A 26,194-nucleotide genomic window follows, 5' to 3' on the forward strand; every position below is an offset into this window, starting at 1 on the left:
AGTATAAATAGTAATTCCTTTTGAAAGATATACTGATGCACACTTCTGCATAGTTAGCAAAGCAATCTAGAGGGTTAAAAATGCAAATTACTGTGTTTGTAGTTCATATCTTTATAGAGATTAGGCATTAGTACTAGTTCTAAATAGTTCATTCTCTCCAAGTAAAATACAGTGACAAAATTCAAGAATTTAAACGTTTTTAATAAACTAATGAAAGTAAATTTTATAAGAAATTGTGTAGCAGTTTAGTGTAGGTTTTTGGATTAAAACGTGGTAGTATGATGACTATTTTACACTGAGAATACTTTTTAATACTTGATAGCAAGATTTGACATTCTTAAAAAATAACTTCTAGACCTTCAAGTTCCTCAAATAAAGGAAGTATTAACTTTATTTTTCACACATGATGTAAAGCAAGTTGGTGTCAGTTTAAAGGTGAGACAGACAATTTTAAAAATCAAAGAAGCTTTTTCATTCCTTTGTAACTAGGAGAACACCCCTCACCCCTTCTTCCCCATATCATGTAAGAAAAAAGTCAAAAATATAAAACTGGTAGTTACTTGAAGAACATAACTGAATTTTGAGGGGATTACGTATCTGAAATTAACACAGGAACATGGTAAATTAGCCGTTCTCCTTGAAGGGAGACTTTTCCACCTCCTAGGTAGACTATTAATCTCTGGTTGGACAAGTTCATTTTTGTCTATAGGTAATTTGTTTAATATGTAAGAAAGTTCTGCTGAATTTAACTTGTGTGTGTACGTGGGTAGTTCTGAACCCCTCAGCCTGATGAAAAACCATGCAGAAGACTGGGTAGGTGTATACTGACTCGTTTGGCAAAGGTAGCTGTGGCAAAGTGAATACTTCTGTCAGTAGCTTTTCTCACTTTAATTTGTCTCCTTCTCACAGGAGATTCTCAAATATATAAATAATTCTTTAATTTAGATAAAGTTCAGAACATCTTTCTGAAATCTTGCTAAACCATGCAAAGGAGCACAACCTCATGTAATACCACAGTTCAAACGCAGAGCAGAGATTCTATGTGACCTGATTATTTTGCAGGCATTTCTTCGGTGACAGGGAACTAATTGTCATGACAGCTGACTCTTGTCAGGGCATATAGGGTGGAAACTAGGAAAGCTAAGGCCTCTTTGGAATTAAACCTTGCAAGGCAGGTCAAGGACAACAGAAAGGGCTTCTTCAAATACATTGGAGACAAAACTAACGCTAGAGGCAATGTAGGCCCTTTTTTGAATGAGGTGGGTGCCCTGGTGACTGAGGATAGTAAGAAGGTGGAGTTGCTGAATGCCTTCTTTGCCTCTGTCTACACTGCTGGAGACTGTTTGCAAGAGCCCCAGATGGTTGAAACCCCAGAGGAAGTCAGGATAAATGAGGAGTCTGCCTTGGGTGATGAGGATGAATTAAATTATCTGAACATCCATAAATCCATAGGTCCTGATGAGGGTGCTGGCGGAAGTAATTTCTAGGCCACTGTCCATCATCTTTGCTAAATCCTAGGAAACAGGAGAGGTGTCTAAGGACTGGAGGAAAGAAAATGTCACTCCAGTCTTCAAAAAGGGCAAGAAGGAGTGTCCGGGTAACTACAGGCCAGTCACTTACTTCCATCTCTGGAAAGGTGATGGAAAGACTTACCCTTGATGCTGTCTATAGGCACATCAAGGATAAGAGCATTGTTAGGAGCAGTCAACATGGTTTTACCAAGGGAAAGTTAAGTTTGACTAATCTAATAGCCTTTTATGAAGACATTACCAGGTGAATAGATGATGGTAAGGCAGTAGATGTAGTTTACCTTTATTTCAGTAAAGCATTTGACACCATCTCCCACAGCATCCTTCTGGCTAAACTGAGGAAGTGTGGTCTGGAAGGCAGTGTAGTGAGGTTGATTGTGAACTGGTTGAAGGGAAGAAGCCAGCAAATTTTGATGAATGGGACAGCTGGAGGCCTGTATCTAGTGGAGTCCCTCAGGGGTCAGTATTGGGACCTGTACTATTCAGTATATTTATTAATGACCTGGACAAGGGAATAGAGTACAGGTTTGCTGACGACACAAAACTGGGAGGGGTGGCAGACACACAAGAAGGCTGTGCTGTCATTCAGCAAGATTTAGACAGGCTGGAGAGTTGGGCAAGGAGAAATTTAATGAGATTCAACAAGGGCAAGTTTAGGGTCTTGCATCTAGGGAAGAACAACCCCAGGTACCAGCATAGTTTGGGGACCGGCCTGTAGGAGAGCAGCATAGGTGAGATGGTCCTGGAGCTCCTGGTGGACAACAGGATGACCATGAGCCAGCTAATGTGCCCTCATGGCTAAGAAGGCTAATGGCATCCTGGTGTGTATTAGAAGAGGTGAGGTCAGTAGGTCAAGAGAGGTCCTTCTCTCCCTCTGCTCTGCCCTGTTGAGACCGCACCTGGAATATTGTGTCCAGTTCTGGGCCCCTCAGTTCAAGAAGGACAGAGAACTCCTTGACAGAGTCCAGTGCAGGACCACAAGGATCATTAAGGGTGTGGAACACCTTCCTTATGAGGAAAGGCTGAGGGAGCTGGGCCTCTTTAGGTTGGAGGAGACTAAGGGGTGACCTTATTAATGTTTATAAATATGTAAAGGGTGAGAGTCAGGACAGAGCCAGGCTCTTCTCAGTGATGGGCAGCGATAGGACAAGGGCCAGCAGGTGCATGCTGGAGCATAGGAAGTTCCATGTGAATGTAAGGAGGGACATTTTCACTATGAGGGTGATGGAGCACTGGGACAGGCTGCCCAGAGAGGTTGTGGAGTCTCCTCTGGAGACATTCAAATCCTGCCTGGATGTGTTCCTGGGTGATCCTGCTCTGGCAGGGGGGTTGGACTAGATGGTCTTTCAAGGTCCCTTCCAACTCCTTATGTTCTGTGATTCTGTGATCTCTGAGGTCTTAACAAGTACTGAACAGTACAAATGGAGTTCTTACTTTCATGGCCTCTCCTTGATGCATTGGGTACTTTTTCTGTATTTTCTGTGATTCCTCTGAAAATGTAGTATTTTTTGAATTTGTGCAGTGGGACATGCAGAATGCTGAAGCTCTTCAAACTCCGTTGTCCCTTTGGCTGCAGAGACAGTGGAATTTATGCTGCAAACAGCACTGAAAATACTGAGTAGAATAGTTTAGGACAATATTTTTAGTCTGTAGCTAATTTTCCTAGCAACTTGCATGGTCATATAGCAAAACTAATGCATGCACTACTGCTTCTTGACTGTACAAGGTGTCAGTTGAGCCTGTAAAAACTGTGTTTTCTGTAAAAAGGGAGGGAGATGGTCAGGTTCACATTCTCTTATAGGTTAATTTCAAGTATTATTTATCGAGTGGTAACTTGTTCTACATTATTAAGTATGAATAAGAAAATATGTTGTCCTTTGATCAGAAGTCATTTTAGGATCCGTAGTGTTTAAAACTGTCATAACAAGTACGTAATAACTGTAAAGACTTGAAATGTTTGCATGCATCTAATGCACAAAATTACCAAGGTTTACTCTTTTGAGGTATATATAGAAGGTGATTTATAGTTACTCAGCATTGTTTGGCCAGGTACTTCAACAATTATTTGTTTAGAAGCATGTATTTAATCAAGGGTTTCTGGTAGTTTTGTGCTAAGCTGGGAGTTTGTATCTGGAGTAGAAGGTATTTTGTCTGTGTGAAAAATAAGCTGACTTTATTCAGATAGTGAACTGAAGGAAATACAGATGTTTTGCAGCCTTTATCAGCATGTACCTGGTGCCCTTGCTTCTACAAAGTAACTTTCTTGGGGATAAAATTGTTCCATGCTTCTTTTCCAGTCCCCTTCATTTTCAGGAAGTCAGGGAGGGATCCCAGGGAATGCAGATTCTCACTATGAGCTAAGGAAGATAAAAATCTGTGTCTGTACAAGTCCTAGAATTTTCTGGTTTTGCTGGAAATCTAAATTAGTAATTGGGGATTTCCCTAAATTCAGAAAAGCAGCAGGCTGAATTGTTTTAAGTTGTTTGGGTACAGGAAACGTAGTTAATATAAGGCTGTAATTGCTATAATATCAGTATCTCTAATGCTCTCTGTGGAACAACAAATATTCTTGTTTGTATCGGTCTTTTCTTGGTAGCACTTTATTCTTCAAGAGGCAGAGGTTAGTTATCTTACAGAGAATTACTGAGACACTTATGGGAATGAAACAGCTCTGCTCTTTAATGCCAATTAAAAGGCCAAATGAAGTAACTCTTAAACTGTACTCACCTAAAAAAAAAACCCAAAACTCAAAACCAAACAAATGGAAAAACTACCCTTATATTTATACTCTTGTTATCAGAGCTGTCATATATGTATTCTAGATTCAAAATCAGGTTCTAGGGCCTAGATGTTTCTGTCATCTAAACCAGCAAAAAATAATTCTGCATCAGGTCAATTTTAATGCGTTTCTTACTACAAGAACAATAAATATTTGGATCTAAAATTTTATTGGCCTAAATCGTGGAGAATTTTTTTCCAGAAACTCAAAGGAAAAATCCCCAAAACATTCTGCAGGTACAGCCGGGGCTTTGTGATGATGGCTTTCCAGGAGTTCCGGCAACTTTTGCTTGCCACTGAGCTGGTGATGCAGAACGAAAACTTAGGACCTCCATAGAATGTTCAATAGTCTGCTTCTACCTGCTGAATTCTCACTGGACTTGAGCGGCAAGCTTGTAGCTGCCTAGATAAATAACTTTTTCTTTTCTGTATAAAATAAACATATGAACTTACAAACCCCTGATTCTGTGAAACAACACTTTAATACAAACTGAGCTAAATAAATCTTTGCTGCTTTAATTAAAGCTGTAGCAGCAAATAGGATATTTTCTATAAAGTCCACATTATTCTTATGGCAAAAATATAACATGATAAAACTGGCATAGAATTAATTTTTATCAACCAGAATCATTAATTTCAGGATGTGTGATTTTATTCAAGAAGGCATGCTCTTCTTTCCCTCAAATTATATTACTATATGGAATCATACCATTTTTAGTAAGACTACAAGCCTTGGGTGGTAACTTCCAAATGTATTTTGGTAAATTTCATAGAGTGACAGTTCAGCATATGTAGATTGTCACTTACCATCTACTTTCACTGCAATAGTGAGTCTGTGTATCAAGCTATGTAATCATCTCACTAGGTTGTACTGTGTTTTCTGATCCAAATAGGTGGTCTTTTCCTACTGTTTCTGTATTTCTATAACAGGCAGTAAAACTTTCTTTGGAGGAGCAATTCAGTGTTTATAATAGATGCTCACTGAAGATGAATCTCTGTCTTAGACCTGTGTTAGTTATGTTACCATATACTCTAGAAAAAGTGAATTGCTGGAGATAACCTGCTGAATGAGGTTTTAGTCATTAAAATCAACCCATTTGAATCAAGATTATTAATTTATCTATAGCTGATGAACTACTTAACAAGTATTAGTTTCATACTAATTTAGCTAGCTTCAGGTGACCTCCTTGAGAGAGAGGAGGCTGTATATCCTAAAGCTTTACTGTGTTTGTCATCTTATGATCACATTACCTTTTAGGCAATGGATCCTCTCGATCTCATTAAATTGTGATGCACTAGGATCAGCGTACATCAGCAGCCCTTCCACCCGCTGATGCTTGAAATCTTTTTGTGTTCCAGCTAGTCCACTGCTAGATTTTATTTTTCCCAGCTGACAGATGTGTGCTGAAACCAGGGACTAGATGAAGCCCATGGTTTGATATGCAATACATTTTATTTTGTATTTTCGTGTTAATTTTCAAGCCTGTACTTTACTCAGTGTTTAAATGTTAAATGAGAGGGTAAGGGTAGAAAATAGAGTAGTAAGTAATTCTTCTTTTTATGTGGAGATGAAGAATTCTTTTTTTTCAGATGCATTGTATTTGTGGGAATGTTTTGTGTTAATCAGATCACAGCCAGATTGGCATTGTTAACTTTCCTGTGTTCAAAATCTAATCAACAGTTTTTCATTTACTTTTCTGCTCCATTTCTCTTGCTGTCAAAGTGTAGTAATATCATCTTTATGAAGATCCTGAATAGAAACAATATCAATACTATTTTCTGCCTTATGTCAGGGAGGAAATCAATGTTAGAAGTAAATACTACCTGTTATTACAAAACTTACAATGCACTGTGTAACAGTTGATTCAACAGCAGTACTGAAAGAAGTCAGGTGAAAATGGAAAAAATTACTTTTTACTAGGCATTTAAAGACTTTTACTGTTCTCTGTTCATTCAGTTTTTCTAAGAATAATAGATTTTCTATAAAAATAATATGGAATGTACTTTGAAAACTTTGAACTTTTAATGCACTGCATTTTGCTTTTTACTTTCCTTTTATTTTCAGTATACTTTTTGAAGGACTGCCACTGCTCTACTATAGATGAAAAATTGTAGCCATGCTAGACATTGTCTTCTGTAACTTAGCTTTTAAATTAGCTAGACTTGAGAGCAAGCTGTATATACATGACTCTCCATGCTGCTTTTTGATGAAATAGTAAGACTGAGCTGCCTTCAGCCCACCTTTGGCTTACTCAGAAATTCCATAGGGGCTTCTGAGAAATGATCGTTTCCATTATTTTATAGCAGGGAAACGAGTTCAATTAAAGCATATTTGAATTCTTTTAAGTTCACAACTAATGCATCAAAAAATATCAGAATTAAAATGCTATTTTATATGTAAAGGATTAAAATAAATTTTTAAAAAAGAACAATTTCTTATAGCAAGGTAATTTATTTAAAATACTATTGAGATGAATACACCTGCAGTCTGCATCTGCTTTTATGTTGGAGTTGTGTTCTTAATGGAGTCCATAATACACAAGAAGCCTCCCCACATACTCAGATTGATTCCGTATATGTACTTCATACCTGCCAATTATTTTTACATAATTTGGAAACTAACAATTTAAATATAATGTGAAATTCCACAGATTGAATGTTCTAATATTTGACTTTTGTTTCAGAGCAAAGTAGAAGAGATGATTTGGAAGCTCTAGGTCACATGTTTATGTATTTTCTCAGAGGAAGCCTTCCATGGCAAGGTTTAAAGGTAGCGGTTTTTGATACCTTCCTCTATCCTATTTTCAGATCATCAGCTTTTCTTGCCATGATATTTTTTCTTTTTGAAAGGTTGTCTGCAAGCTGTATAACTTGAGGAGCTTGTTTTGTTCTTGTATCATAGGCTGATACATTAAAAGAACGTTACCAGAAAATTGGAGACACAAAACGAGCAACCCCTATAGAAGTATTGTGTGAAAACTTCCCAGGTAATGTCTGCTGTAATAAAAACATGTATTAATTTAGAAAATGGAACTGGTACAGATAATTTTTTTAATACTTGGTTTTAAAAATAAATGAAATTATGCTTCCAAATATGTGTGTTATGTAATATAGCAATAGAATTAAGAATTATCCTTTGAAGCAGCAATAAGCTAATGCTAGTATTTTTCAAAGATAGATTCTTCTATAGCAAATATTAAAAAAAAATTATGCATATTCTTAAATTGATCTTCTATATTCACACATAAAAATTTTCAAGACTTTTCTGCTCAAATAATTTCACTTTTAAAAACAAGATGGATTATAAGCAGCTTGAAATAAAATTTAACTTGCAGGTAGTTTTGTGTGTCTCTTACAGTGCTCCTTAAGTGTAATAAATGAGCTATTGGAAAATTGAAGAAGCAAATATATTTTTCAAAGGTTGGATGAATTGTGACAGGGAACACGCACATGACATAGATGCAATTTTACCAAAATAAAAATAAGCATCAGTGTCATTGATAGGCAAAACGGTTTGCTGAGAATAACACATGACAAACCGATTTATTTCCTCTTATTAAAAGAAATCCTGTCCACAGCAGGCTTGTTGACAGGAGGTAGATGTTTTATATCATGAAATCTTACTACTTTTGCTATTGATGCTCTTTTTAAATATCCTTAGAAGTAATCTTAATGCTGTAATAAAGAGGAATCTGCTATGGGAAGAAGAGTGTAAAACGATTTGAAGTAGTTAAATACATTGCTGTAAAATTTCAAACATGAAATGCTATTCCACAGAGATCTGTGCTGGATCTGTTGGGTATTTTTGAGTGCCTTGTATAATTGAGAGCGTTTGCGAAACGTGAAAATGTTATTTTTGAAATCTGTAGGCTCAGTATTGGGGTTGAAATGGTAAGATCCTGACAAATTACAAACACAGACTTAAAAACATGAGGTACAGTTCAATAAATCATATTCAAAGTAGTATATGAAAATAAGAACAAATCCAAATTAAGAATTATTGGTATGGAAAGGTAATGACTTGGTCACAGAGCAAAAGCAAGTGAACAGTGTCATGCTGCTATGTTTTTAAAAACACACCCCCTGGAGAAAACCTATAGTAAATTGAATTATAGCAACAGGATGTAGCCTGAAAGGCACATGAATTGCCATTTCCAGTCGTTTCTGTAAAACCTCAGCTGAAGCAGTATGTTCAGTTTTGGGGACTGTAATTCAGGAAAATGCATCCTATTTTAAGGGTATCTCGTAAAGAAGTAGTAGTGCTTATATGCCACCAAAGGCTGAGGAATGCAGATTGGTTTAGTCAAGATGATGGAGGAAATAGTACTCCTGTACCTTTCAGCTGTTACAAACATGAAAGGAGTCAGTTTGGTACATCCACAGCAGCTAGGACAAAGTAATGGATGTAACCCAAACCAGTTTAAATTTAGACTTTAATTCCTGCGTTTCAAATAGAGTGAAGAGCATGAAAGGACTGCTGTTGCCATGGAGACGGTGGAGTTGTTTTCACTGGAGTTGTGTGAAAACAAGCCAGATAGACAAGGGTGTTAACTGATTTGCCATACATTAGGGTGGTGTCCTAGGTGGCCTTTTGAAGTTCTTTTAAACCCTAAGATAAAAATTAATCCATTGTCAATTTCTTTTTTAATTTCATGTTGTTCTGTGCATTAAAAAAAAAACAATCAAGTGCAATTTCCTTTTGTTACGGAACTTAGTGCAACTGTCTGAACGTAAGTTTAATGAATTGACAAAAGTTTACATGTGAGGAAAAAAAAATCTGTTCTGGAACACCAATCTGCATCCAATAATGCATGCATGTCTTGCGTGTTGATTTCTATGTAGTTGCTACAGTCCTTTAAAAAAATAAATACCTTATTCAGGGTGAATATGGTGCAGTTCCTAGAAATGGTGACACATGAGAAGCTACATATATCTAGTGGACTGTTTCCACTAAATTTAGTTGAGCACGTACTTGTTGACAGGGTTGGATCTGAAAATAGAATGGGGATAAGATATTTGACCTTGGAGAACACAAAATAAGTAAACTTCTTTGATAGTACTTATGTACATTTTAGTACCAAACATATTCCTGTATTTGAAAGATTTTGCATGTGAGATATTCAAGGACTTTCTACCTTTTCCCATCCCTTGTCACTTAAGACACAGAATGAGAAGTACATCCACCATCTTTTCAGTAAGCCTGCGGACTGAGCTAACTGACTGTGTTCTCAAGGCCTGAGAACTCTGAGGTATCAGTGAAAGATCCCTTGGTCTTATGTGTCATATGTGAAACATCATTTTCATCCTCTGTTCTGTGGAATTGTACTGTCTTTGAGTGTGCAACACTACTGCTTTTACAAGCATTATATAAAATAGGAGCAAGGATTTAAACTCTGGAGTTTCTGCTTCAAATGCATGGTAAAGGTGGTATTTGAATTTTTGAGTCAGCCAGTTCCAACAGACTCAACTGCATTAAATGTCTCAGTTCCAGCCTTCATACCCCTGAAGGCATGCCTTGCATGCTTTGGATTCTGGTTTATATTGGGGAAATATGGTTAAAAAGGTCCTTAAAAATATATCGACATTTCACAGCTTTCAAACACTGATCTCCCTGGCTAGTATGGCTGGAGAGTCTTACTTGTCTGCTGAGCTGAACTTTAGGTGCCCAGGAATTCTTCCATCTGCTCATACCTAAAATATAGTGCTTAATGCTATGTGATATAAGTAAATTGTAATGTCCTGGCAGCAGTGTCCTGTGGTGCATTCTTGATATGACCAACAGGTGCTGCATCACAACTTCTTTGTTGTCAAGCCATTCTCAGACATTCACTTCCCCATTTTCTACCTTCTGTCTCTGAAGGTTTAACTTAGCATAGCTCAGTTTTAGCACTGCCTCTGCACTTCTCAGCCATCCTCTGTCAGAAGCTAGGGTTCTTACAGCACCTTGTATGTACCACAAAATGTCAGCTTCTCCAGACTTACTGGAATGTGATGTGTGGGTCAAGGTGAGCATATGGTTATAAAATGTGCTGCTTCTGAAATGCATAACTCTTCATAGGATCATACATAGAACCAGGGAGTAGTGGTGGCATCTATATTTAACCTTATTTGTCTTACGACTTTCCGGTCATACAGAGGTGCCATCTCTTGTACTTTGGACTGTGTGAATAGACTTTTTGGCTTGAAAGTGAGTCCCTGATTTTCTCAGAATAGTGTTGTCGGTGAATAGTTTCCCACTCTTTCATGAACTACAAAGGTTCCTAAACAAGTTAAAGAGCTCTGTCCATCTGGAACTCGTTCCGGGACTCAGGTCAAGTGCTTCAGCTGGTGTATGTCAGATTGTGAGAAGTCATTGCAGTAATCTACTTCAAACCATGTCAGTGTGTTGGGGTTTTTTAATGAGTATTTTTTTCTTTCTATAACAGCAAGGTGGGGATGGATGCAGTCTGAATAAACCAAAGTTTCAGTATGTCTAGGTTGTTGCTCTCTTACTCTTCCATTGCTTAATTCTTGTAATACCTCTGGAGTGGAAGGACCTGTAGGACTTGGTCTTTTGTGAAAACTTAGTATTTGTCTCTTCTCACTAACTCCGGTTTTCTCAGAGTTGTATTTCCACATGCTACTCATTTCACTGATTCCCGAAGGATTACTACAAATGCAGTCACATTCTCAACAGATTCTCAATGAGATTTGAAGCTTGTGTGTCATGGGTCCTCTCTCTCAGGCCTTGGATTCTTGTGGTCTCCTATCCAGAAGGATGCTTGTACCTTACAGCTGTAAGCCATGAAGGGCTCCTGAGAAAATACCCATTGTCAAGAATGGGACTTCCGTATGCTCTACTCGCCTGCCAGGAGGCGTGTGCTGGAACATTTAACTAGAAGGTTCTGGCTGCTAGCATGTAGTACTTTGTACTCCATGCCCTCTAATGACTAGAAAAACTCTTTACTTTTATCTTTACATGTCCAGGCTCTTTCAAAAATCTCCCTGGTTGTCTCCACAACTGGGAGAATCTTAAAATTTCTATGTAATACCTATGCAAATGTATCCTTATCTGTATGCTGACATGCTATTGAAGCAGTGATACTAGACAGTGATTGGAAGTAATTCTAGAAGAGCTCAGGTAATCTCTGCAACACTTCTGTTGAGGATATTTGCCACTTCTGCTCAATGCGTCCACATAACATGGTGCTTGAAGTGCTGCTACATAGTCATACTACAGTTATAGCTCAACGGAGCCCATACCAATTTTTATCAGAGCAGTTGGACTTACCCACTTCAGAATGTATATATGAATCCTTTCTTAAAGCAAGGAAGATTACATCTCATTGGCAGGTGTTTTTTAAGACATAATCCATTCTGTACATTCATATAGCACCACCTTTACCTTTCCTTAGGCCTCTTTTTAATATACAGTTAATTTGGGTGGGAACAGGGAGGAAAAGTTGAGGCATTTCTTGCTCTACTTTCTTGATAAATTGTGCATCAGGATTGGAAGGTTGAATGGATGGTGTCAGCAGGTAATGCAAAGGTAATTTTAGTGCGGTGCACTTGCTATGGTATGTTTACAATATAGCAGTATATTTTAAGTAACAATTTAAGTAACTTCTCTGGGCACTCACAGATTCCAAGTTGAAATTTTAGTGCGGTGCACTTGCTATGGTATGTTTACAATATAGCAGTATATTTTAAGTAACAATTTAAGTAACTTCTCTGGGCACTCACAGATTCCAAGTTGAACAACTGTTCAGGTTTTATGGTGACAAGTAGAAGTTGCTTTAAAGTGAAGTAAGTGCTGGGGTTTGAGTGCCATTAAAACAGCTATAGCTCTTCTTGTTTTTGTAGAGGAAATGGCTACATATCTACGTTATGTAAGAAGGCTAGATTTTTTTGAAAAGCCTGACTATGACTACTTAAGAAAGCTCTTCACAGACTTGCTTGATCGGAAAGGCTATATGTTTGATTATGAATACGACTGGATTGGCAAACAGTTGGTGAGTACAGTTAAACTTAGTAATACCTGGTGATTTGTGTGATCAGTTTTAAGCCAGTGATATTCTTGAGTTTTGGAATGCATATACATCTCATGGCTGCTATTACAATTGTGAACAGTTACTATTACAAACTTGTTTTCAGATGCATTTTTGGCTTGAGATGTTTTATAGTGAGCCTCTTTCTAAACACCTGTCAAAATGAGGTTGTAGGAGTTCAGACTGGTTTTGAATTGAAATATTTTAGGATTTTGACTGCATCTGATGTTTACTGCAAATATTTACCAGTTCATTATGAAGAAATTATCTATAATTTATATGCGTTGTAATGTAGAACATGTTTCCATCTCAGTACATGTAGAATTACAGAAAATACTGTTCTTATAGTCACATAAAAATGGTAAAAATTTTCCAGTATCTCAAATTTTTTTCATGCCTCTTTTTAATCAGTAGGGAAGGAGTTGTGTGAATTGAACAACTTCAGGTTATACATTTTACCCTGAAGTTCCTTATGTGACACTCTTAAGAATGACCATATTTTATTATTCGAACTTTTTTCCAGTGCTTAGCATTAAAAATGTCTTTAAACGTTTCTCCAGACTTTCATCAGAATGTCTGAAAGGCTAACTGCAGAAAATACGGGCTTAAAGTCTTTCAGAAAATGGATGTCTGATAATACTCAGAATTGCGACCTCATGAAGTTGTGTAGGTCTTGGTTTGCCTTTTTTTTCTTTTTGGTATCAGTATCTAGTGAAGCTTTTGCTTTAATTTGATAATTTTGTATTATAGAAAGTTGTTGGCTTTAAGGATGAATTTCTACTACAAACCAGTAACTTTTGGTAAGACTTAGAAATTTATTTTTTTTACCAGTTGCTACATATTATTTATATTTGTAGCCTACTCCAGTGGGTTCAGTACATGCAGACCCTGCAATGACTTCAAACAGAGAAGCATATCAGCACAGAGACAAAATGCATCAGTCCAAAAATCAGGTAAACTGCTCATGTAAGATTATCAACATTACTTTGTCTTTTGTCTAATAATCTGTGCTGTTTTTACTATTATTAGAACTCTAAAATACAATTGACTCCATTTTTTTTTCTTCAAGTAGTTCCTTGTTAATGTATTTCTACATCTGTAGATTTTAAAATGTCCTAAAAACGTTTTGTTTGATGCTATGATATTATGTAGCTTACATCAGTAGTCAACGTTCTCTCTGCTGATACTTAAATTTATTTTTTTTTGATTCTCTGTTTTTAATTACTGTCTCTTCCCCAACATAGTGTATCATATGTTGGTATTCTAATGTGTTTGGTGTAACATTTTCACTTTGTTTTTTTATAAACCAGGATAATGACCAAGGTGGTAAAAACGTTAGGAATTTAGATTTGTGTCCATTTAGCTAAGCCAAATTACAGGGTTGTTTTTGTGGACTTTGCTTCTTACTAGGAATTTTGAATTTTACTTCTTTACGAAGATGTGTGTTTAGGCATATGTAAGTATGCAGATAGTGTTGATGTATAGTCTCTATAGGAATTGAGCATGTAGTGCTTATACTTTCTGAAAAATAATATACAATAATAATTAATTGTTTGGTTTTTGATTTTTTTTTCTTCCTTTGTGTATATTCCTAATGCATTTTAAAAATTAGTCAACAGACCATAGGGCAGCTTGGGACTCACAGCAAGCCAATCCCCATCATTTGAGGGCTCACCTAGCAGCTGACAGACATGGTGGCTCGGTACAGGTATTTTCTGCATCTTTGCATGGCTTAAATTGGTCATTTTGTATTATATAATCCTAGTTTTCAGAGTTGCATGACATGATTCCTGCTTTCGTTTCCAGTAATGTTCAGAATGTTCCGATTATTCCCTACTTCACAGTTGCCAAACTGTAGTCAAAACAGGTGCTGAAGACTATACATCTTTTTGCATGTGGTATTTCTGCTACATGTTTCTTAGTGAAAGCCTATAACAATGAACTATCTGTTCCTGAGGGACTGTACACTTAGATCAGTGCAAACAACTGAAGTTTAGATATCAGTATGTTATTTAGTTACAGTAGCAACTAAAGCAGTATTGAGTGAATTCAGTGTTGTTCCAGTCATGCTCCTTATTTCTTAAGCAAACTTCACATGGAAGTGTTAAGTAGTGATTCTGGCTTAAACTATACTACAACAGTAAAGTAGATACAATTTTATCAACCACGGTTGACTAAAAATGTTTCCCAGGGCAGTACTTCACACTTATCAGTGTAAAAAATAGTAGAATCCAATAGTTTTTCCTTCAATTATTTTGTTTAATCTTCAAAAAGCTTTTTTCAAAAAAAAATCCTTAATTGTACTTTTTGGTGTCTTGGCTTTTGAATATGTGTAAGGGCAAGGTGGTTGGGATAGTACATGAAGTCTAAAGAAAGATGCAAAATGCTGGCTGCAAAGTCTACATGAGGTTTTGAGCTTTCCGTTAAAAATGAAAATAATTTAGCTTTTTTAAGTGTTACCTGGGTAATTTTTTTTGTCTGCTGCATTTTTGATTCTGACAATCTAAATTACATATGTATTTCCTGAAGTTTTCTTTTGGAAAACATTGTCAGTGCCTGAAGAAAGAACAAGAAGTGTGGGGTAAAGAAAGCAGTGTTGTGGCTCACAAGTGTGATAATTCTGTATCTTTTTTAAATGCCTGGAAACTCAATTCAAACCACATTTTCTAAATTTTGCTGCTTTAGAAACTACTATCATTTAAGCAAAGTTAATAGATTATATTTATTGCTATATATAAAGAAAAGTTAACAAATAGTTCTATGCTTTCCTGTAACAAATATTTTGAAAATACGTATTTAACCTGAATTGCAATAGTTCCTTTAATAAAATTAGTTTTAAAGGTACTAATTTATCTTTTGGGAGCAGTATATAATGTGGAATCAGAAATGGATTTGAAATTGTATCTCCCAATGTCTTAATTTCTTATTACCTGTTTTAGGTGGTATTATTATTATTAATAAAATTAATGTTAATAATATTATTAATATTATCAATAATATCACATCATCTTTTTTTTTATTTACTAAAATGTCGCTTGTTCAATTCCAGTTAGTAGAACATCTAGGTTGTATATCGTCCTATTCTTTTGGCAGTCATAGCACTTAAGAAAACTTTTATTCTTTCTCAGGCAAAACATAAGAATTGCAAGAGACTTTATTCCATTGCAATATATGTTAAATAACTTTTAGTGGCTGGGAGAACATCTTCTAGGAAATATTAATACTATTTCTTTCTGCTAATATAATGGGGTTTTTTTGGGGCTCTGTTTTTTTTTCAAATGGTATGTTCATTTGGAGTTCAGATCACTTAGATGTGTTGAGGCTGAACACTTGCTGTGTAAAAAGAGCAGTGTGTGGAACTGCAGCCATTTGGTGTGTCTTTGAAGATCAGGTGGTGTACAGAAGGATATTTTCAAGCCAACTTAATTACGTTGCTTTTTAATGTGAAGTGGTTGTGCTTCTTCATTGAAGGCACTTATAAAACTATGTACTATCTTCAGTTTTGTTGTGAAGTTTGAACCCTTGACTGTTGTCCGATTCCCCTTAGTTGTAGTGACAGTAACTGAATCATCCTGTTAAGTTGCACAATTAGCTAGCTAGTTTATATGGATTCCTAATTGCCATGGCTGGCTTACCTGTCATGACAAAAATCAAGTTCAGTCTCCCAGAATTCCTTCAGCTATACTAATCAAAATTTAAGCAATTAGATCCTTGCAATCTCAGACATCTTTTATTACTTCATGGTGGGGAGCTAGTGGGGCAGGTTTGGCAGTGGATCTTATTTTAGAGAAACTGGAACAAGAAGAAAGCTCAGCGTGATGTAGGCATATAGCATGCCAGATGGCTTAAGTGTGGCAAACTTTCCAACATCTGTACTTACTGATTTACAGTAGGAAGCACAAAGCAAACCACAGTGGGCAGACCACTACATCTGGTTATAAATAGATGAGATATAACTGCTACATTAGGAAAGAGCTTGGAATGGGTATGGGAAATAACAATTATGATGATGGCTTTCCTTTCCTCCCCTCCCAATTCTTCTACCTTAATGTCTGTCCTTCAGGCAGCAGCTGGTAAGAATCCCTAACTGCAAAGTACCATTTGTTCGCTTTTCTGGTGCTGATTATGTTTCACAGATATTTTCTGCAGGCTCCTCTCTTTTTGTACCGTGCTGCTTGGTCAAGCAATTGCTGTGCATTGTAGCTAGTAGACCCCTTTAATAAGTTAGTTAGCACTGTCAGCTGTGCTGACCAGGTAATCACTTAAACATCTTCCTGGCAGATTCTGTGAGGTGAGTAAGAGAGAAGCCTCTGGAATAACTCCATTTTTCCTGCAGAAAGCTGACAGGAACTGAGAGTCAGAATATTTGGTTCTATTTGGTTTAAAGTCAAAACAAACATTCCCAGAGAACGAGAGCTGTCTTGCTCACTCACGAATTTACAAAGGGATTTGAGAGGAAATTAATAGGAATGAAGATGAATCCAGGTTTTTTTTTCCTTTAATGTCAGTTAAGTGTTCTTGTGCTCCCAAACTGTTGTCCCAAAAGTGTGGTTGTTACCTGGTGTGCAGTGCACTACTACATAGACAGAGGAGAGGTATTGGATTTATTCCTTGTCTGCACAGAGATGGGTGCTAGGTAGTGATTCCACCCAACCAGCACACTGCACACAGAATGTACAACCTCTTTCTTTTGTTACAGGAGTAGAAAAACCTGTCTAAATTTTCACCGATTGGTTAGTAATTAATGCATCATCTAGTATTGGTCAAGCATATTCAAATCAGCATGCGTGGTCCTTGAAGGTCTGGGAGTGTCATTTGCATAGGCCTTGAACTAGGTGGGTGGTCGTGGTCTCCCCCTGCCACCTGTCCCTTCCCCCCAGTTTTTGTTGCCCTCAGGCCTCTCCAGCCGTGCCCCAGCTCTTGCACCCTCTGGGGAGGATGTTTCCTCTTGATCAGTCTTTCAGCTCTTCTCTAAGGATGCTTTTGAGCAGAATGTTTATCAGTCCTTCAGACCTTATTCAGAAGCAGAGTTTTTAGAAAAACAAGTTGATATATTTACCTCTAAACTAAACAGTGTCTAAGCACTAACCCAAACACATTTCTGTCCCTGTGAAAATTCTACTTTATAGATGTCATAAGAGTCACAACCAAACACCACCTACACTCTTATGTGCAGAGAATGTCTTATTTTTCTGGTGGGTACTCATTGAGATACAACTGAATCAGGACATACAAAGAAGGAGACTGAGGGCTTAAGAACATTAAAGAAGCAGGGTAAGAGTGTCCAAATTGATCTCAAGTAAGGGGATAGTGCCTTCACTTAAGTCTCTGAAAAGCGATTAGGAAGATCAGCAAACCTGATCAACAGAATTGCTTTGCTTAGTCCACTTGCTTTGAATGTGTCATATAGATGTCAGTTCCACTAGTATATATGAAAGAAAAATGGCAGTAGCACAGGGGTGCAGGAATAAAGCCTGGAAAAGATACCGTTATTGAAATTAAAAAATTATGGAATTAAAAAAATATTGACATTTTTAAGATGTATTATAACTTTAGGAATTGACAAATGTATGTTGGGCACTTGCATAATTTCAGGTATTTTTGGTGGTTTCAGGTAGTAAGCTCAACAAATGGAGAACTGAACACAGACGACCCAACTGCAGGCCGTTCAAATGCACCCATCACAGCTCCTGCAGAAGTAGAAGTACTTGATGAAACTAAGTATGTCCATCTGTTTATATTTATTGGATGTTGTGCATTTTTTTTATGAAGATTTTAAATAAAAAAAAATTACTTAAATGGTCTAAACTGAATAGCCACTGGTGACATGCAAAACTAGCGCTATATTTAATTTTGTGTATGAATATTTTCCATTGTTTGTGCTTTTTAGGCGGAGCCCTCAATAACATAGCTGCGTCTACTAGAGAAATGCATGCATTTTTGGTAGTTATGTAATTTTGAAATAATTATTTAAATTTATGTATGAATGATGTAAAATTCTCCCTCTTGTAGTATTCTGATTATCTTTTTTCCTTACTCTCTTTCTGTATAGCTGCCAGAAAGTGTTGAACATGTGGTGAGTTTTACAGCATAGGCGGGCAGAAATAGCCCCAGGGGCTTTGTTCTTGTTACTTGGTTTAAAACTCGTTATTTCAGAGAACATTAAAATAGAAAGTCTATTTGGAAATCGCAAAACATGTTTCAATTTTGTGAGACAACTGTTTTTACAAACAAACAGCCACCTTCAGGAGCTATTTTGCCTGCTTCAAGTCTTGCTTGCTTGTAACTTTTGTAGTCTGTGGTATACTTTGTTTAATCCCTTTTAGTGGGCAGTAAAGTATTTTTTCTTACTTGCTATCCTGTTTCAGAGGGGAAGATATTATTTTCAAATGTTGTAGCATTCAGCTAGTGTTTTAACATCTAGAAAATAACTCACTTACATGAACAAGCAATAAATACTAGCAGATGTTTGCACTTTGGCTATTATGTCTAAACATAGTATTTGCCAGAGTGTTAGTCCGTGACAACTTGCTGACTAATTACTAAAACATAACTTCAGGGTTCCTTAAAGTTACAGTGTAATGAAAGAGGAAAATATTATGGTCAGTTAACTTGAAATGGACAACTAATGTACATGTATATCTATGTAGTAAAGTCATACTTGCAAAATAGTGCAGAAAAAATACTCTTGATAGCTAAGGGCAGTATAACTTCCAACGTTTTCTTCTGTAATTGTTCTTGGAATAGGATTTTACAAGGGTATAGATACAATCATCAAATAGAGGCACCAAGTATGAAGGCTACATTAGTAGCAGAAAATTCCAGTAAGCATTCCTTAATAGCAATAGGTATTTTCCAAAGTACATTTTTTTTTCTTGAAGTGATTGTTATGCATGTTCTGGTTTTGGTGTGGAAGACTGATGTGCATGTGTAGTTAAAATTGTAAATGCAGACATGTGTTGTACCTGTTGTGGTTTTACCCCGGCTGATAGCCGAGATCCACACAGCTGCCTGCTCCTTAAAGGAAAAGAACAGGGGAAGAGGGAAGGAGGGGGTGAGAGGCAAGGGAAGGGCAAATGAAGGGGCAAATCACCCCAAAACCAAGAAACTAAGAGGCCCGTGGGTTGGGATAAGGACAGTTTTCTAAGATAACCGAAAGATACAATATAACAATGCTAACAGGACTTCAGAGCAAAAATATATGAAGCTGTTGATACACAATGCAGTTTCTCACCACACCCACAACTCAGGCCGTGCCACCCAGAGCCGTCCCGGAATCCGACTGTCCCCCAAGAACCGCGTGTCCCGGAGCCGCCCTCGGCCTTCCTCCCGTCAGCCCCCCGATAACCTGGGCAGGGCGTAATTGGCGTGGAATACTCTCTTTGGCCAGTTTAGGTCACCTGTCCTGGCTTCGCCCCTCCTTTCTCAAGAAGAACTGAGAAAGTCCTTGACTGTCTGACAGCAACTAAAACCATCAGGGTGTTATCAGCACTGCTTTCATTTTAACTCTCAAACACAGCATTCCATCCGCTGCTACAAATGAAGTTAACTCCATCCTGACCAAAACCAGGACATTATCCACCCCTTATTCCATACCATTTACGTCATGACCAAATCCAACCATTTCTTTTGGGTGCAACCAGTTTCTTGTTTCAGACACACATATATGTATGTACACATATATACACACACGTGCATACAGGTATTATTCCCTTAGTCTATGGACCATTCCTCTGAGTTTGTTGAGTGAATGAACATTTAGTCCATGATGATTTTCAGGCTTCATTCGTCGTAACAGACTCTCATGGTGTCAGTATGCGCCATTGGATCGTTGCATGCTGCATCTCGGGCTCTCGACCGATACACCTGACATGGTCCATGTTCATAGTCTGTGAATTAAAAATGTTCATTTTCAAAGGGAAGGAGGAAAAAGTTCTTGGAAAAACAGGTCTTGGTCCTGTCATTGTGGCACTCTTCCTTCATTGACTTGTATGACTCCGGCTGTAACTCCATTGGTACAACATACAACAACATACAGCAATAATAGCAATAACGAATGTACAGTAATGGGTTATTTAGCAATTATTGTAATACAGTTTCTACATTAATTAGGCTATTCTCACCTAAAATCAAATCCCTTTGAGGTACACATCGAACTTCTCCATCCTCCTGCATTACCCACCAAGTACAACCAGGTCCTTGAGCAAAAACAGTCCCAGACATGGGTTCACCTTTGCCTGAAGCAGGGATGACCCAAACCGTCTTCCTTAATATACTCTTCATATGCACCACTGGGACTCTGTCTCCTTCTACAGTATGTGGGAATTTTGACTGGGCAGGACCAGGTCGATTGGTGGATCCCCTAGAGTTAACTAACTGTGTGGCTTTGGCTAAATGTGTATCCCAATGTTTGAATGTTCCATCACCCATCGCTTTCAGGGTAGTCTTTAAGAGCCCATTATATCGTTCAATTTTCCCAGAGGCTGGTGCATGATAAGGAATGTGGTACACCCACTCAATGCCATGCTCTTTTGCCCAGGTGTCTATGAGAGCATTTCGGAAATGAGTCCCGTTGTCCGACTTGATTCTTTCTGGGGTGCCGTGTCGCCATAGGACTTGCCTTTCAAGGCCCAGGATTGTGTCCAGGCAGTGGCATGGGGTACAGGATATGGTTCTAGCCAGCCGGTGGTTGTCTCCACCATCGTAAGCACGTAACGCTTGTCATGGCGGGTTCGTGGGAGGGTGATGTAATCAATCTGCCAGGCCTCCCCATATTTGTATTTCATCCACCGTCCTCCATACCAAAGCGGCTTCAACCGCTTCGCTTGCTTGATTGCAGCACACGTCTCACACTCATGGATAACTTGTGCAATAGCATCCATGGTTAAGTCCACCCCTCAGTCTCGAGCCCATCTATATGTTGCATCTCTCCCTTGATGACCTGAGGAATCATGAGCCCATTGAGCTATGAATAATTCACCTTTATGTTGCCAGTCTAGATCTACCTGAGCCACTTCAATCCTAGCAGCCTTACATACCTGATGGTTGTTTTGATGTTCCTCCATGGCCCGACTCTTAGGCACATGGGCGTCAACGTGACGTACCTTTACAACCAGCTTCTCTAACCGGGCAGCAATATCTTGCCATAAATCAGCAGCCCATATGGGTTTGCCTCTACGCTGCCAGTTGTTCTTTTTCCACTGCTGCAACCAACCCCACAGGGCATTGGCTACCATCCATGAATCAGTATAAAGGTAGAGTATTGGCCACTTTTCTCTCTCAGCAATGTCCAGGGCTAACTGGATGGCTTTCACCTCAGCGAACTGGCTTGATTCACCTTTTCCTTCAGTGGCTTCTGCTACTCGTCTTGTAGGACGCCATACAGCAGCTTTCCATCTTTGATGCTTTCCCACAAGGCGACAGGAGCCATCAGTGAAAAGGGCATATTGCTTTTCATTCTCTGGCAGTTTGTTGTAAGGTGGGGCTTCTTCGGCCCATGTTACCTCCTCATCCTCTGGTGACATCCCAAAATCTTTGCCTTCAGGCCAGTCTGTGATCACTTGCACAATTCCTGGGCGATTAGGGTTTCCTGTTCGAGCCTGCTGAGTAATTAGTGCAACCCACTTGCTCCACGTAGCGTCAGTGGCATGGTGTGTAGAAGGGACTTTCCCTTTGAACATCCAGCCCAGCACCGGCAGTCGGGGTGCCAGGAGGAGCTGGGCTTCAGTTCCAATCACTTCTGAAGCGGCTCGAACCCCTTCATAGGCGGCCAGTATTTCCTTTTCTGTTGGAGTATAATTGGCCTCAGATCCTCTGTAGGCCCGACTCCAAAACCCCAGCGGTCGACCTCGAGTCTCCCCTTGTGCTTTCTGCCAGAGACTCCAGGTAGGGCCATTCTCCCCGGCTGCAGTGTAAAGCACATTTTTAACATCTGTCCCTGTCCAGATAGGCCCAAGGGCCACTGCATGGACTATCTCGTGTTTGATCTGCTCAAAGGCTTGTTGCTGCGCAGGGCACCATAGGAAATCATTCTTCTTCTGAGTCATGTGGTAAAGTGGTTTCACAATGAGACTGTAGTTTGGGACATGCATTCGCCAAAAACCTATAACACCTAAGAAAGCTTGTGTTTCCTTTTTGTTGCTTGGTGGAGACATAGCTGCTATTTTATTGATAATGTCCATTGGGATCTGACGACGCCCATCCTGCCATTTTATTCCTAAAAACTGGATTTCTTGCGTAGGCCACTTGACTTTACTTTGCTTTATAGCAAAACCAGCTTCTAAAAGGATTTGAATTATCCTTTTTCCTTTCTCAAATACTTCCTCTGCTGTATTGCCCCATACAATGATGTCATCAATATACTGCAAGTGCTCTGGGGCTTCACCCTTTTCCAGTGTAGTCTGGATTAGTCCATGGCAGATGGTGGGGCTCTGTTTCCACCCCTGGGGCAGACGATTCCACGTGTATTGGATGCCTCTCCAAGTGAAAGCAAACTGTGGCCTGCACTCTGGCGCCAGTGGTATTGAGAAGAAAGCATTTGCAATGTCGATTGTGGCATACCACTTGGCTGCCTTTGACTCAAGTTCATACTGCAGTTCCAGCATGTCCGGTACAGCAGCACTCATACCTGGAGTGACTTCATTTAGGCCACGATAATCCACTGTCAGCCTCCACTCTCCATTGGACTTCCGCACTGGCCATATGGGGCTGTTAAAGGGTGAGCGGGTTCGGCTGATCACTCCCTGACTCTCCAGTTGACGAATCAGCTTATGGATGGGGATCAGGGAATCTCGGTTAGTACGGTATTGTCTCCTGTGCACTGTCGTTGTAGCAATTGGCACTTGCTGTTCTTCAACCTTCAACAACCCCACAACAGAAGGATCCTCTGAGAGTCCAGGCAATGCACGCAATTGTTCAATTTCTTCTGTCTCCAAAGCAGCTATTCCAAAAGCCCATCGGTACCCTTTTGGGTCTTTAAAATACCCTCTACGGAGATAATCCATACCTGAAATGCATGGAGCTTCTGGGCCAGTCACAATTGGGTGTTTCTCCCAGTCCTTCCCAGTTAAGCTCACTTCAGCCTCTAACACAGTCAATTGTTGGGATCCCCCTGTCACTCTGGAAATGCTAACAGGTTCTGTCCCAACATGATTCGATGGCATTATCGTACACTGGGCACCAGTATCCACCAGAGCCTTGTACTCTTGTGGGTCTGATGTGCCAGGCCATTGGATCCACACAGTCCAATAAACACGGTTATCCCTCTCCTCCACCTGGCTGGAGGCAGGGCCCCTCTATTGTCGCTGATTGTATTGGCTGTTCACTGGTGCAGCGTTCCTCCTGGCAGAACCGCGTTGTGCGATCCTTTTGCCTCGCAGCTCATTTACTCGTGCTTGAAGGGCTGAGGTGGGCTGCATACCCCACTTCATCATGTCCTTACCATGGTCACGCAGGTAAAACCACAGCATCTCTTGCGGTGTGTACCTACTGTATCCTCCCTTCTGGGATGATGGACGCTTTCTCCCAGTAGCTGCAACATTACTCCATACGGGTTGGGAGTTGGACACGTTTTTGTCAAGTCATTTGACCAGTTTCTCTACCGCTGCGATCACAGAGAGGGAAACATTGTCCTGATAATTTCGGAGTCGGCAGAACACCTCATGTACGGTTGGCGGATATACATCACTCCAGTCCATTGATGCCAATGAATTGGTGTGCCCTGCTGGTGCACTTCGTACAACCTTACGCCACATATCTGGAGTGCATAGGACGTCATCAGGATCAGAGGGAAGCTTTCAGTTGTCCAGATCATAATAAATTATCTCCCGTACAGCTAATTCTCTCAGGTGCTGGATAACTGCCTCTATGTTGTTACACTTGGGTGATTGACATGTAATGTATTCCTTTATGGGATACCTTTCCTTCACACTTGACAGTAATTGTCTCCAGAGGCTGAGGATTTCAGGCTTTTCCCCAATTGCCTTATCAATGCCTCCTTCTCTAGCTAGGGATCCCAACTGCTTGGCCTCCCTGCCATCTAATTCCAGACTACTGGCCCCGTGATCCCAGCATCGGAGCAACCAAGTGATGATGTGCTCACTGGGGTGGCGGCTGAAATCTTTTCGAACCTCACGCAGCTCACTCAGGGTCAGGGATCATGTAACAACAACCTCTGGTTCTGCCTTATCCTGAGATGGTTGAGATGGCCCCGATTCATCCTCATCTTCCTTCACTACAAGAACAACTTTCTTTTTGTGTTTCCTCTTTCATACAGGAGCAACAGACACTGGCATGGGGTGGTCTTTTGTTTTATCAGCAGTATCTGCTGTAGGGGCAGCAGTAGCTGCAGCATCGGTTGGGCAGGTTGCAGTAGCCACAGTGCTAGTCACAGAAGTTACAGTGGCCTCAGCAGCTGCACTGCCAGTCATAGGGGTTGCAGCAGCTACAGTCTCTGCGGGTCTGTTTTCCTTCGTTTCCCTCTGACACTGCTGACAGTACTGACAGTGCTGCCTGCTGTCAAGCAGTGTTTGGTAAATAGTGGCCAGGGCCCAGCACAGTGCAGTAAGCTGTGCATCTCTGGGAAAGTTACAGCAATGTCTTTTCAGATATGCAGTCACTTTATCAGAGTCCTGTAACTGTTCAGGGGTGAAACTCCAAACCATTGGGCATGAGAAAGTGCCTAGGTAATTGCCCATACTCTGCCACATACCCTGCCACTCGTGATTATCTGGCCTCGCAGAACACTCTTGAGTGGTATTCATAAACCTTTGCTTCATATTTAACAAAAGCTGAACCATTTGCACCAAACATAACAACAGCAAAATGCTAGTTTGAATATCCCAGGGGTATTGGAAATATTCCATACCTGTTACCAGAGCTGTTGTATTTAGCCCAAAGGAAGAGAAAGCAGCGTAGATATTTCTTTCTGTACTCCCACAATACCAGCTGCCGTTATTAACCACTCCCTGTCCAAAGAATAGACAGGGCAGCAAAATCTCATACAAATACCAGCCCAAGTTCACGATCATTGGTATCACTAAATACCAGAACATCGTGACCAGAGACTGCTTAAACCAAAGTGCTTATCACAACTTTGTCTTAATTACAATCGGGTCCGGGTCAGATCTACCGTTATCCCAACCTATCGAGCCCCACGTTGGGTGCCAAAAAGACTGTCGTGGTTTCACCCCGGCTGAGGGCCGAGATCCACGCAGCTGCCTGCTCCTTATAGGAAAAGAGCAGGGGAAGAGGGAAGGGAGGGTGAGAGGCAAGGGAAGGGAAAAGGAAGGGGCAAATAACCCCAAAACCAAGAAACTAAAAGGCCCGTGGGTTGGGATAAGGACAGTTTTCTAAGATAACCGAAAGATACAATATAACAATGCTAACAGGACTTCAGAGCAAAAATATATGAAGCTGTTGATACACAATGCAGTTTCTCACCAAACCCACAACTCAGGCCGTGCCACCCAGAGCCGTCCCAGAATCCGACCGTCCCCCAAGAACCACGTGTCCCGGAGCCGCCCTCGGCCTTCCTCCCGTCAGCCCCCCGATATCCTGGGCAGGACGTAATTGGCATGGAATACTCTCTTTGGTCAGTTCGGTCACCTGTCCTGGCTTCGCCCCTCCTTTCTCAAGAAGAGCTGAGAAAGTCCTTGACTGTCTGACAGCAACTAGAAACATCAGGGTGTTATCAGCACTGCTTTCATTTTAACTCTCAAACACAGCATTCCATCCGCTGCTACAAATGAAGTTAACTCCATCCTGACCAAAACCAGGACAGTACCACACTTGTGTACTAGCTTTTCTGAGCACTGAAAAGACCAGTTTTTATCTGCCATCTTGGCAGAATACTGTATTACT

General features: G+C 39.7%; 1 protein-coding gene across 1 annotated transcript in view; it reads left to right on the forward strand.

The window, feature by feature from the left end:
• CSNK1G3 (casein kinase 1 gamma 3) overlaps positions 1-26,194 on the forward strand; it is a 61,630-nt gene that overhangs the window by 29,772 nt on the left and 5,664 nt on the right. The window contains exons 6-11 of the mRNA XM_084278627.1: positions 6,992-7,077; positions 7,210-7,294; positions 12,150-12,298; positions 13,192-13,287; positions 13,947-14,042; positions 17,949-18,055. Of these exons, the coding sequence (XP_084134753.1) occupies positions 6,992-7,077; positions 7,210-7,294; positions 12,150-12,298; positions 13,192-13,287; positions 13,947-14,042; positions 17,949-18,055 (619 nt within the window). The remainder of the gene's footprint in view (positions 1-6,991; positions 7,078-7,209; positions 7,295-12,149; positions 12,299-13,191; positions 13,288-13,946; positions 14,043-17,948; positions 18,056-26,194) is intronic.

The sequence above is a fragment of the Gallinula chloropus genome (genome assembly GCF_964237585.1).
Source record: "Gallinula chloropus genome assembly, chromosome: Z".
In the NCBI taxonomy this organism is placed as follows: Eukaryota; Metazoa; Chordata; class Aves; order Gruiformes; family Rallidae; genus Gallinula; species Gallinula chloropus.